Here is a 12,830-nt window from a genome sequence, read left to right on the forward strand (position 1 = left end):
GCAGTCTCTTGGCTTGGAAGAATTCATTTCAGTCGACAGAGAAGATAACACTGCCTCACTCTCCCAACTATTGCATCCTTTTCAAAGTGAGAAGAAAATTGAAATCCAAAAATCATTCATCTCAGAAGAAAAACACATTTCAGCTGTCCCTCGAAATAATCCAACCCAGGGACTGCAAACACAGACTCTGGACACTTGTCTCGCAGAAATCCAACAAACCCAGGCCTTTGTCCACGATTCACAAAGGAAAATACATGAAAACTCAACTTGCATTGAAAAATACACTGGATGCAATGCAATTGTAGAAGAAATGGACAAAAATGTAAAACAAGATGACACAGATTTTTGTAGTTTTGAAGATGGTAAAGTAGGAACTGTTTTGCGCACAGTGGATTTCAAAGGCTTAACAAAGAACAAAATATCAATGGATACAGTGGATGTAACAATAGGATGTGTAAACGAAGAAGAAAAACTGTATTTGGACAGTATTGGCAAACTGCTGAAAGAAGTGTGCAGACTAGAGCTTCCTGGGTCATCGGAGGACACAGCATGTCAGGTACTTCATGTATTCTAACACTACTTTACCACCTTTCTATTGTTTTCTAGCTAAAAGAATCATGATCAATGTATCTAACTTGAAAATACATATATTTCTTCACTACAGCAAACTCCTTTAACATTTCTGAAGATACTTTATAACATTATTACACAAGGTTTTCTGTGACATTTCCAGTGATGCTTTCTACTCACCCTATCAGTTTCTCTAACTTGTCTTTTTGGCATTTTACAACTTTTATTTCAGTGACAAATTCAGCCCAGGCAGAGCAGTCATTTGTATGTGTTTTCATGTAAAAGTTTGCCATTTGGAACTTTGGAAATAGGTTTCACATCTGTTCTGTACTATTTCAGTAGTTGAATCTGAATCATGCAAGAGTATTCCTTATCTTCATAAATATTAAACAATGTTTAATAGTTTGTTAGAAGGGGTGGAAAGAGTACAGTACAACTAAAACCAGATTCAGAAAAGGTTTATTGCCTTTTGTTTATTGTCAATGAACAGAATTCACAAACATAGGAACTTGCTTTGGTGATTTGGTGCAACATAAAACAATGAGCAATGATAAAACAACCTATGTAAAGTCAAAAAGAAAAACAATTTAAATCTGCTGTAGGATAAAAATTAAAATAGGCTATAAGATAGAAAATAAGATTAGGCTTACTATGCAGCGCATAAACTTTAAAATACTCCTCCTCACCTTCAAAGCTCTTCACCACCTTGCCCCCCCCTACCTGTCTGACCTCCTCATCCCCCACCGCCCCACCCGAGCTCTCCGATCCTCCTCCTCTCTCACCCTGACTGCACCAACATCCCGACTCAAAACTTTTGGCGACAGAGCATTCTCCCGAACAGCACCCCGACTCTGGAACTCCCTCCCCCAACCTGTCCGCCACTCTCCCTCACTCACAACATTCAAATCCCCCCTAAAAACATACCTCTTCACCCAAGCCTATGACCTCCCCTACCCCTAGCCTCCTCTACCCCATTGCCTACACTTCTACCCCCTGTTACATCCCCATCTTTTTCTCTCTACTTCTTCTGTCTTGTTCATTTTATCTGTATATTAATGTGTTCTGTACGTGTTGTCCCCCCTGTCTGTAAATACCCCCCCCCCTTTTTTATTATGTTCAGCGTCTTTGGGTCACTGAAAAGCGCTATATAAATAAAAGTTATTATTATTATTATTATTATTATTATGTACAAAAATAAAAGTCTAATGAAACATCACTCACTTGTGGTGCACGATAATACATTTGTGATCTAATTTGGCTGTAAAGATTTCATTCTCTGGTTATTTTGTGACTTTCGTGGTCTTGTACGCTACTTAAACTTTTTAAAATACTGTATATTTTTTACATTTATTGGTATCTGATTGAAAGGTTTACATTATCAAATCAATGACTAACTGAACCACATTTGCTTGTGTCTTCACTGTCAGGGCCGGTGGAAAAAATGCCAAGTATTAAAGCTATGGCGACTGCACATTCTGTCATTAGTAGTCAACATACTTCCACCATGTGCTCTTTATTTGCTGCTTGTTGTGCTAAAACCTGTTGAGTATTTTTCATAGATTATTGGATGCTGAAGTGTGGCCTGTATTCATTTCAAAGTGAACTGAGGAGTTATATTCTCTTAGTCTTAAATTTAGCCAGTAATGCAACATTCACGCCTCTTACTAGACAATGCAGAGTGTTTCCTTGTATCTGTCGTGCTGAGGTGCTGAGGTGCCAGGCCAGTCTAACACTGTCAAAACACATGAACGGAGAATATCTTTAAACAGAAGCTCAAAGGCAGTGGTTTCCCCTTTCCCCCTGGGTTTGTCTCACATTCTTGTACCAACTGGACCTGACTCACACTGATACTTACCTCACTCGGGGCTGGGACAGAGCAGGAAGCCTTGTTATTATCTATGGACAAACATAGGAGGCTGAAATCTAACACCAGCCAATGTCCTGTGTGTTTCAGACGGCCTTAGAAATGGAACCGGAGAAGATGAACGAAGCGGGCGATTACTGCGGAGCAGGAGAGGCGACAAGTGGATCGTCCAAGCACAAGTTCACAATGCGGGACATGTTAGATGGTGTCCAGAGCTTGGTGGGAAACAGTTGCATTATAAATGTGAGTATCAGCTTTCAAATGTTCTTTTGTTGTGATTAAGTTCACATGTCGTTATGTGCATATTGATTTGGCCATAGGTTGTAAGTCAGATGCCCTTACCTGACTTCCGTGAACATGCTTATGCTGCCCTGTGGTTGCTATTATTGTCACAGTATTGGAATATACTTCTTACATGGCAATATATTACAGTCCATAATTTAGGTCAGTGATTAGGGATGGGACAAGATCTTGTGTCACAAGAGGTAAAACCAATAATTATTGTGAACACAGGTGTGGAATGATGTTGTGCTACTTTTGCAGTGCTACTATAACAGCAAAAGAAAATTGTGAGGTCAAAAATGTGAGCTGAACCACACAATTTATTTATAATTAAATTATGTCACATCTCGTCTTGTTCTTATGGACCTTGTTTCTCATGTTTGGGAATTGTGCCTCGTCCCATCCCTATTTAAAATTAAAATTATGCCTAAAACTTGGTGGAACTTGGAGAAAGGAAGTGACGCTACATTGAAGAGATAAGGCCTGAGTGTTTTGATTGATGTTTGTGTATTCCCATGATGCATCTCAAAGTAAACAGGAAGAACTAACATCCAAGTGATTTCCTGAACAGACAAATCATCTCCATCTGGGCCAATATATCGTAAAAAATACAGATACAGTGACCGTATTTTATCCATTTAACACTAAAATCACACAGTGTCACGCCTGGATAACTAGATTTGCTGTAGTAACTCTTAAACAAAAAGGAATGATAGAAAACGATTAGTTAAAGGCTAAAGAAAGGTCGCAATGTGCGTCGTTGTATTATATATTATATTGTCTACACTTGCTCTCTTAGATCATTGTTTTTGTTCACAGATAGCACCACGGCTTGATCTAAACTGGTTCCTGAAATCCTGTCCCGTTGAAGCTGAAATCCACTTAATGCAAACTATTCAAAGAGTGTTTGTTTGCCACTACCAACCTGCACAGTCCGACCTCACAGCCATGACGAGACAGCTACAGGAGGCAGAAGTATACTTTCATCACATTTACTGTTATTTATTAATTACTGCTTGATTCACCAATAATAATATTTGAGTTTTACTCTTTAAAATTTGCGCGACATGACTTTGTTTTCTTGTAGAACCTCAAATGCTGTGTCCAGGAAAAAGCAGATGCATTAAAGCAGACTGTGGATCCTGATGTCTCTAAAAGGGTTGAAAGCCTGTGTAGCGCCGCCCTGCTGGATGCCTCTGACACGGTGCAAGTGAAAGCTGCACAATTAGATCAGGTCAAACAATATCACAGGCAATCAAAATTGACCAAAGCATTCCTGGAAGTGGTGATGACCCAGAAGGGGAAAATTAATTTGTAAGTGCAAAAAGAATTATATATTTTAAAATGTTTGCAATGTTACTTATGGATGCTATTTTTGTTAGGGATACTTTGGGAAGCAGTGGACGTGTAGCAGAACAGCTGACCGCTCTATTGAAGACTTTGGAGCAGAAAAAGTGTCTTATTGATGAGTTTGTCAAGTTGAGCAGCCAGTTGTCACTTCACACTGAAAGAGATGGAGTTCTGATGGCCCGTATGGCCTGCACACAGGAGGAATGGAGAGTAATGGAACAAAATATCAAAATGACACTACAACACGCTTTAAACTCAGCCTCTCAACTTTCTGCCTTCAAACAAGAAACAAAAGCACTTAAAGGCAAACTTGAAGAGTTGTTAATTTCATCGGAATCAGTTGTGATGCGACCAAACTTTAATAATACAATGCACCTGCTCACATGGACAGCAGACCTGAAACTTTACAGGCAGCACCATGCACATTTGCACTCACAATTTGATGACATTTCACAGTTTTGTGTTGGACAAAAAGACAGAGATGAATCAAAAAAGGATCTTGAGGCCTTGGGATCACTCCTCAATGAAGCCAAGATGAAACTCGGAATTCTAAGTGGGAATTGTGAAGGCATTTTCCCCAAAGATCTTCACGTGAAACTACAAGATTTCATTGTATGGGCCAAACTAGCAGAACTCCAGATTCTTACTGGTGAAAAGTTAGCTTTATTTCCGGATGTGGCTCACATTCAGATTGCAGAGATGGAGAAATTTCAAACTAATATTTTGCCTAGGCAAGCCCAGGTTCAAGAGTTTCAGTTAGAGGAAATAAAAACGTTAACTAAAAAAGAAAATGACCAAGTGCACAAAGCATTATTAGAGCTATATCAGCCTATTTCTGGCAACTTTTGCAAATGCCTTGAAACTATGAAAGACAACTTAAATGATAGGGAAACATTGCTCCAACAGCTTGCAGGCGTGGATGCATGGCTTGCTGAAATAGAGACCAAAAAAGACTCTTTTGGTCCTGTCGACAACATCCAAGTTGATCTAACAAATCTAGAAATGGAATACAAGGTTCGTATTCAAAATGGAATGGAAATTGAGGGGAAACAGAAAGTGGTAGATGCACTGGAGGAACATTGCGAGAAGATTTTTCTGGAGTTGAGTCCTGGAGAGAGCTGCTATCTGGTGAATAGACTGGCAGGAATCCGAACTGAAATTGCCGCTTTTTTAGCTCAGGAAAAAGCTGTTGTATTAGAGCTGGAAGAGCGTAAGCACCTATGGAACAAATGCAATGCGGATTTGTCAAAAATTGACACAAGCTTACAGAATATTTGCATTGCCCTGAACAAGAAAAGGTTCCCACTCACATTAGAATCTATATCTGAAATTAGGCTTTTGAAATACAAGCTAACTGAGCATCAATGCCAAGTGCAGGTGATACAACTCTGCCAGGATGATAAGCGTACTTCAATGTTAGATGCTATTGGAGAACTTAATGACAAGTGCAATGTTTTGAGCCTCTGTGCAGTTGAGCAAGACAAATATGTGCAATTGAGAAGGCAGATGGAGCAGTCAAAGGGCATAGTAAATGAACAAATAACAAGTGCAAAAGATAAAACAACACAATTGGGAGAAAGATTTAAACTGTGCCAACATCTACTGGTTCAATTGCCTTTAGTGAAGACGAAATGCCAAGAAGTTGCTGATCAACTGGAGGCTATTGCACATGATTTGTATCCTTCCGAGTTGAATACAGAAAGGCAGATGATACAAAAGACTGTGGAGACTTTAGTCACCTGGGAGAATGCCATCACAGAAGATATCAAAAACCTGGAGAGCAAACTTAGGCTCGGACTACGCTTTGAAACAGAACTGCGAGGGACAAAGGGGCTAATGCAGAAGACTAAAGAAGAATTGGAGGAGGCTGAACTGGTGGAGCCGAATGAAAAGGCCATTGACGTGAGGCTACAGAAGTACTGGGTGTGGTGGAGGAACATGGAGTCCGCTATGAGGGTGTTGGAAGGTCTCGCGAGAAAGGAAAAGAAGAATCTGAAACATCACGGAGAGCTTTATGTGACTCGGAATGCAGCTGTGAAGGAGTGCCTTTTGCAAATGGTGAGTTGACATTTGAACCAGCTACCAGCGTTTGTAGATGAATGCTTAAAACACCACACCACTGTCACCTCTCATTATATGCAGTATTTGAAGACATGTAACTAAGATAAACCACTGCAAGATGTTGAATTTAGCATTATTGCCACTATGTCCCTAAAGGTCCTTATTTTTCTTTTAACCATGTTGTAATAGTCCTCTCATGAAGAAAACACCTCTCGTTGTGGTTTGTTTGAATAATCCAGCATAATAGTCCTGCCCCAGAAATGAAAATGCCACCAGCTGATGTCATGGGGTGTTTTTCTGACACAGTCATTGTTGCAAGTTGTATCAAGTCACATTCAAGTTGAAAACATGAAAAAAATACAATTCTGAATTACATAAAAAGTACCCTCAAGTATTTCAACAATCCTGAATAATGCTTGAAATAGGTAATTTTTTTTAATCTGCATTTTATTGTTTATTCTACAGGAGAGTCTCTCCCAGGCGCGTGAATCGCTGAAAGATCACCAGTGGGCTGCACAGGGAGCGATGGTCTTCCTTCATAACGCTGAGGCCACATTTCTCTCTTCCACTGGAGGGTTTGTGGACTGCACAGAAGAACAAAGACAGACCCAACAGGCCCGAGACGCTTTCAAGGATGGGTTTCAGGCACATGTGGACTATTTCACTAAACTCTTACCCCAGCAGTGCTGCTTGTCCCGTACAAAGATGGAGCAGGTTCATGTTGAGATACTGGGTCAGTTACTGGTGAAGCGGGCAGTGCTGGAGGCCCAGGCCCAACTCCGGCTAGAGGCTCTACACAGGTAGGGGATTTTAAATGGATTATTTGATACATTATTTTGTGTTAGAATAATAAAATGTAGACGCTGCAGTTTCTAGGTACATTTCTGAAAAAAAAAATCTTATAAAATAACCATATTAACACTCACAAATGCAGGAGAAAATGCAATATCTTTCTCACAAAACTTTTAAAAACTTTTCTTAAATTAGAATTTCCTTTACACAGTTGTTCTTGTCATGCAACAAACTTAAATAGGTGCAATCGTTGCTAGCATTTATCTTCATCAAATTCTATCTGTGCGTAGGTGTTCAGAAAGGCAACAAAAGCACGCAAGTAAACATGAAGATGTTGTGAAGATTATCTGTGGACTTGAAGACAATTTATCTAAGTGTGTAACCGAACGTATCAGATCGTATGAACAGTGTATTGCCCAACAGAAAACGGCCAAGGTAGGCATCATTTGGTACTGTTTATTGACAAGTGTAATAATAACAGCACATTTTTATTTGATGTTCTTGACTTGAATGTTGATGTCCTGTGTTTGTAGCTGTTAATAGAGGAGCTCCAGGGACTTGCTGGTCAGATAAAGGATCTGGGAGCTGGATGTCTGATGCCTGGCTCTGGGGTAGATAGAGCAGGGGGTTTGAGCGCCCTCTGGAGGAAGTGGACTGCATTGCGGCGTAAGGTTGGCCTTCTATCAGCACACACTGAACTGAAGGCAGAGGAATGGAGGAATATGACCTCAAGTGTGAGTTTTATTTTAGTTGATTAGATTATAATTATAGGGGATACTTAATATTTCAGTTTCATTTGTACATGTAGCACTAAATATCTTAAATCCTAAAATTGCTACCTATCTGTAATATTTAAATAGATATAAAAAAGTCATCATATCATAACTTTGTTTAGATTGAGCAGTGCTGCTCCTCCATAGCGTCTCTTCAGACTGGACCTGGCTCCGCTGGTGGTGTCTCTGAGGACGGCTCTATGACGCTCTTGGCCCAGGCCGAGCTGCACCAGGCTGGGCTGGAGAAGGAGCAGCGTGCGCTAACATCCCTGGAGCGGCGCCTGGAGCACGCCCTGAGCCCATCCCACTCCCAGGGTCCCACCAGTCCTGGGCCCCTGGGCAAAACTCTGGTAGAGATTAAAGACAGTGTCAGAAGGTAGGCTAATGCTTACATAAGTTGCCTGATTTATTTTACAGATATTTGTAAATGTCTGTTCTCCTTAGTTTGATGGAGAGGAATCAGAAGGTGGTAGAAACAGCGCAGGAGAAGGAGAAACGGCAGGTTATGGAAGAACTGACAGAATTGGAGAATCATGTTTTATACCTGTTCTCGACACTGGAGAGTTCTAGTCAAAGTCAACAACAGGTAGGATATTATTTTAAAGTCTGCTGCCTATTTATATTTTAAACCAGCTGGAAAGCTGTCTGTACAGTAGCTTCTAGAATACATTTGTTTGTGGAATGTTTTAAAGCATGTTTTTTGTTTTTATTCATATTTCTATACAAGATACTCCACTGCCTATTCTGTAATTATTGCCAACTGTAGATGTATGCAATGGAAGGAACCATCCATAATGACAAGAAAGTATTTTTTCTTACATTCTTTCTTGCAAAAAGGAGAACAAGAAGACACTGTCCTCTCATAAGACCAGATTACAACACATTGTGGACAAACTTCATAGTTGCTCCAGTGAGATTCCTCCAGATATCTTCCGACTTTTACATGATGTTCAACTTTCTCTACAAAGAGCAGAGGAAAAGGTGAGGTCAGAAACACAACATTGACTTTATCTGACTTCTTATTACTAAAACTAGAAGGATTTCATTTAGTGGTGGGTGATTCTGTCTCTTTTTGAGGTAATAGCTTTCATAATAGAAGATATACTCAATATTCTCACTTTGCATATCTCCAAAACAGCAACTGTAGTATTGTCCATTTTTGATACATCTCCCATATCTCTAATGTGATTGTTAGGTGACAGAGAGGAGTGCACATGTTGAAAGTCTGGCCAGTCGGGTGGAGGAGCTGAGGTCTGGACCGGAGAAAGTGAGAGAGTTACTGAAGCAGAGAAGTCCAAGTGTCACTGAGGCTCAAAGCGCTCTCAAGGTGTGGCATTTGAACGATAGAAATGTGTCTGTGAAAATGTATATACAGTATTGTCTGCTTTACACAATTTGTAACATTAAGTATCGATAAGAATGTTGAAATCAGTTATTATTAGTTACCATGCAATTTGCGAGGGGGTCTTCCACCTGCTTGTCTCCATGGAGATGTTACTGTTTTGACGTCAAGTTACAAATCAGATCTGGGGAGAAGGCACCCAGCTCATAGAAAGAATGCATGTTTTTCAAGGAATGTTTGAGCAATAAATCTAAATAAATAAATAGTACAATTCAAAATATCTGCCATATGTGGAACAATTCAGGCAAAGCAATAGTGTTTAGAGTCGAGCAGGTGGCAGATACCTATAGTTACTTGAACATTTTCACTCTTGACGCGTTTGATACATATAGAGTAAACATCTTCCGTATTACTGAAATCTCCAAATCTCCAATGTTGGTGTTCCCTTTGCAGCATGTATGGGATGAGCTGGACCTGTGGCATGGCCGTCTGATGCTGCTGGAGAGTGAGGTCCAGGATCTGGCTGAGGACTTTCCGGACCAGGCCCACGTCCTCATGGACCAGCTCACGGAGCCTCTGCAGTGCTACCAGGACACGGCCCAGATGGTGGAGCAGCACACAGCCTTCCTCAGCAAAGTCAGGCCCACTATTCACATATTATCTCCAATGCCTTTTTTTAACCTTCTTTTATGAGAAGAAACATACATTAATGCATGCGGTAATCCTGCATAATGAATCTCTTCTAGAAATATGAATAAAATCCCACCAAATACACCCCTAAGATAAAGCCACATGATGGTGCCTCCAAAAAACAAGACTGTAAACAAGATTTTATATTATATTGATGTGTTTGAAAAGTTGTCACACCTTTGCCAGACACCAGACTGTGCTATAATTCCAGCGTTTGAATTGCTTTTCCTTTGAAGCATCAATCTGTTGTGTTATGTTGCTAATGATGGTATTACATTTTGTTTTTTTTTCTTTAAAGCATGCTTCGTTCCCCACAGTTGCCAGTGTTAAATAAAAAGCATAGTATGTGAGCTTTAAACAAACAGCTTGGGCATTGAATTTTCAGATTCCAGCCTGTCTGCTTAAGTTTGAAGACCTCTTGTACAGAGCCACCTGCTGGCTGGACGAGGCAGACTCATGGCTCAGTGCTTCCAGTTCTTTCACCACTGCAAAAAGTCTTCAAAACCATGCAAACTCCCTGCAGGTTAGTGCTTTCATCTAGCTCTCATTTCAGGTTTTTATTTTAGTTTTTTTAGTAAAAAAAACAAAACTACTCAGATCACTTTATTTTTTACTTTACAAACTACCTATATTCTAATTTCAGAATTAATCAGGTTTTCTACCTCACCTATTATGAAAACTTACACATGTTGATACAGTATTTCACATACACAAATGTATTTATTTTCCTAAAATAAAAATACATATAAAATAAAGATACATGTTAAGTTAATATATTATAGGGAATGCATCATATTAGCCACATTCATTGAACATTGATGACACTCTTTCGTGTTTTCCAGCTGCTGTTGGAGGACTCGGAGAGGATCAGGCTGGTCCTTCAGGAGTTCAGACCCGTCCTGTGTGACATCGGGGCTGTGTGTGACATCAGTGTTCAGGAGCAGAGACTTGAGGACACAGACCGACATGTGCTCAGCATGCAGCAGACCGTCCGACAGCCTCTAGAGGCGCTGCTGCAGGCTGCCACGGTAACCACGACACTGGTTTGATGAAATAGGCTGATTAGTAAATAGGCTGTGTTTTCAGTGTGTCAATATTTCATTTTTGTCAAAGGCTATTGAAGAATCCTATCGCTCACTTATTGAAACAAAATCCTAATTATGAATTGAAAAATTTTGTTGGTAAAGTCTTGGCATTCTATAAATTTTTTGCTTTTTAATTCCACACTTAATGATGGAAAGCTAGCTGTAGCTACAGCTGTCCTGGGACTGATTAACAGAGACATGGCTGCCAATCTTTAACCACCAACAATCGCAGACAGCTTCTGTGCCTGAAATATTTATTTTATGTAATAGTGTGATATGTAGTAGTTACAGTAGATCTATATCCTTTAGCTACACAGATACCACAGAATTATTATACATATTTTCTCACTGTGTCTAATAATGATTAATCTTTCAGGTGGTGGAGGATTTGGAAGCTGAACTGAAAACCATAGAGAGAAATGTGTCCAAAATGGAAGCCATATCATCCTTAGAGGACAGTGGAAATATCTCCATTACTGAACAGCTTCACAACAGACAGGTAAGATAGTACACAGAGCTATAAGTCGACTAATTACCCATGTTGTTGTAATGTTATGAGACAGAGACACAGAAGTTATTGCCCATTATCTCATACTTACCACAAGATTAAATTATCCCCAAGACATTATTATGTCCATAGCAGAATTAAACACTACAGAGTTTTATTTTCAGGTGATTCTGTCCAGCGCACACTCAGCAAAGGAGGTCTTGAAGGACATGCAGCGGGTTAAAGAGGAGCTGGCTCTGCCCTGGGACTCAAAGGACAAACTGCTGGTCTTCTCTAAAGCCACTTCACTATTACAGCAAATGGAAGCGCTGTCACAGAAACAAGCCCCCACACTGGAGGTACAGTCTAATATCTGTATAACTAGAATGTAATGCACCTCTTTAGCTCTCAGGATTATCTGGGTTATTTGTTTGGCTCCGGCTCACCAAGTGTTAAAGCAAGTTATAGAAAAGGCAAAGAAATACATCACAAAGACCTGTAGTGACTAAACTACTAAACTACTAAACTACTAAATGATTTAAGTCTTTTGTCAATTGTTCAACCAGGATTATGTTGAGCAGAATTACATCATCACGTCTTATTTTATTCATGAACCAATCTCAATATTTTATATATATTTTAGACAATATAGATTCCACAATGGATTTGTTTTTCATAAAACACACACAAACAAGTATCCCAAGGTAAAAAAAATCTGCAGACGGGAATGTTACTGTGTATTGTCTGGGAAATCTTTTAAGGGCTCACAAAAAATGATTGTCAAACATTTGAAACAAAACAAATGTTAATTACAGGCATTTATATTTTAAAGTTTATTACTTTGAAACTTTAAAATTATTCTATTATTGATAATAGAAGAACAAAAATATATACATTTTCAAAAAAGATAGATATTTGATATTTTAATATTCTGCTGCCATATTTGATCAGTTTCTATTTTACTGTTATTGACTAAAAGCAGGAAACTTTTGTGGTGTCTTGTTCAGAGGAGGACGAGGAGGACGAGGTGTCCTCCTCTGACACACTAACAAGCAGCATGACAGAGGTAAAATAATCACCACTTTAACATGTTACTGCATTGCATACCATCCGATAAATATACTTTTGATTCATTTTATACATTGTTTTAATTCATATTTTTTACCAAATTGCCTTGAACTTTGCATGTTGAGCCAGTTCTCCACAGATGCTTCAGCATGTTGTAAGGTTTGCCTCGGGGCCCTCTCTCTGTCAGATGCAGCTGCTCTAAATCTGTTGCACCACAAGACGCTGCTCTATTGAGTCTACTCAGTCGCTGTTCACTTTCTGCATGTACTTATACTATGTGTCTGTGTGAGTTTGAGTATTCATACAACCCATTTTTAGGACCCAGACGAGTTGATCCGAGCTGCAGACCTCACGCCAAAGGATGAAGAAAAACAACTAGGAAATGTTCAGGTAATAAATTCAGACTCTCATTCTCATTTTTTCCACTTTGTATACGCAAGCAGATCCTTCTTCGACATTTTTTCAT

The 12,830-nt window shown here is 39.5% G+C and overlaps 1 protein-coding gene across 1 annotated transcript in view; it reads left to right on the plus strand.

The window, feature by feature from the left end:
- Window positions 1–12,830, plus strand: part of syne2a (spectrin repeat containing, nuclear envelope 2a) — a 62,178-nt gene that overhangs the window by 14,050 nt on the left and 35,298 nt on the right. Inside the window, 18 exon segments of the mRNA XM_072449379.1 lie at window positions 2–556; window positions 2,525–2,677; window positions 3,536–3,691; window positions 3,804–4,030; window positions 4,099–6,124; window positions 6,593–6,927; window positions 7,210–7,354; window positions 7,453–7,653; window positions 7,815–8,068; window positions 8,137–8,278; window positions 8,530–8,673; window positions 8,888–9,019; window positions 9,488–9,670; window positions 10,110–10,247; window positions 10,567–10,752; window positions 11,186–11,308; window positions 11,482–11,655; window positions 12,683–12,754. Coding sequence (XP_072305480.1) covers window positions 2–556; window positions 2,525–2,677; window positions 3,536–3,691; window positions 3,804–4,030; window positions 4,099–6,124; window positions 6,593–6,927; window positions 7,210–7,354; window positions 7,453–7,653; window positions 7,815–8,068; window positions 8,137–8,278; window positions 8,530–8,673; window positions 8,888–9,019; window positions 9,488–9,670; window positions 10,110–10,247; window positions 10,567–10,752; window positions 11,186–11,308; window positions 11,482–11,655; window positions 12,683–12,754 — 5,346 coding nt within the window.

The sequence above is a fragment of the Eucyclogobius newberryi genome, unplaced genomic scaffold (assembly GCF_026437365.1).
Source record: "Eucyclogobius newberryi isolate DKJ021-1_F unplaced genomic scaffold, fEucNew1.0.hap1 SCAF_1, whole genome shotgun sequence".
Classification (NCBI taxonomy): domain Eukaryota; kingdom Metazoa; phylum Chordata; class Actinopteri; order Gobiiformes; family Gobiidae; genus Eucyclogobius; species Eucyclogobius newberryi.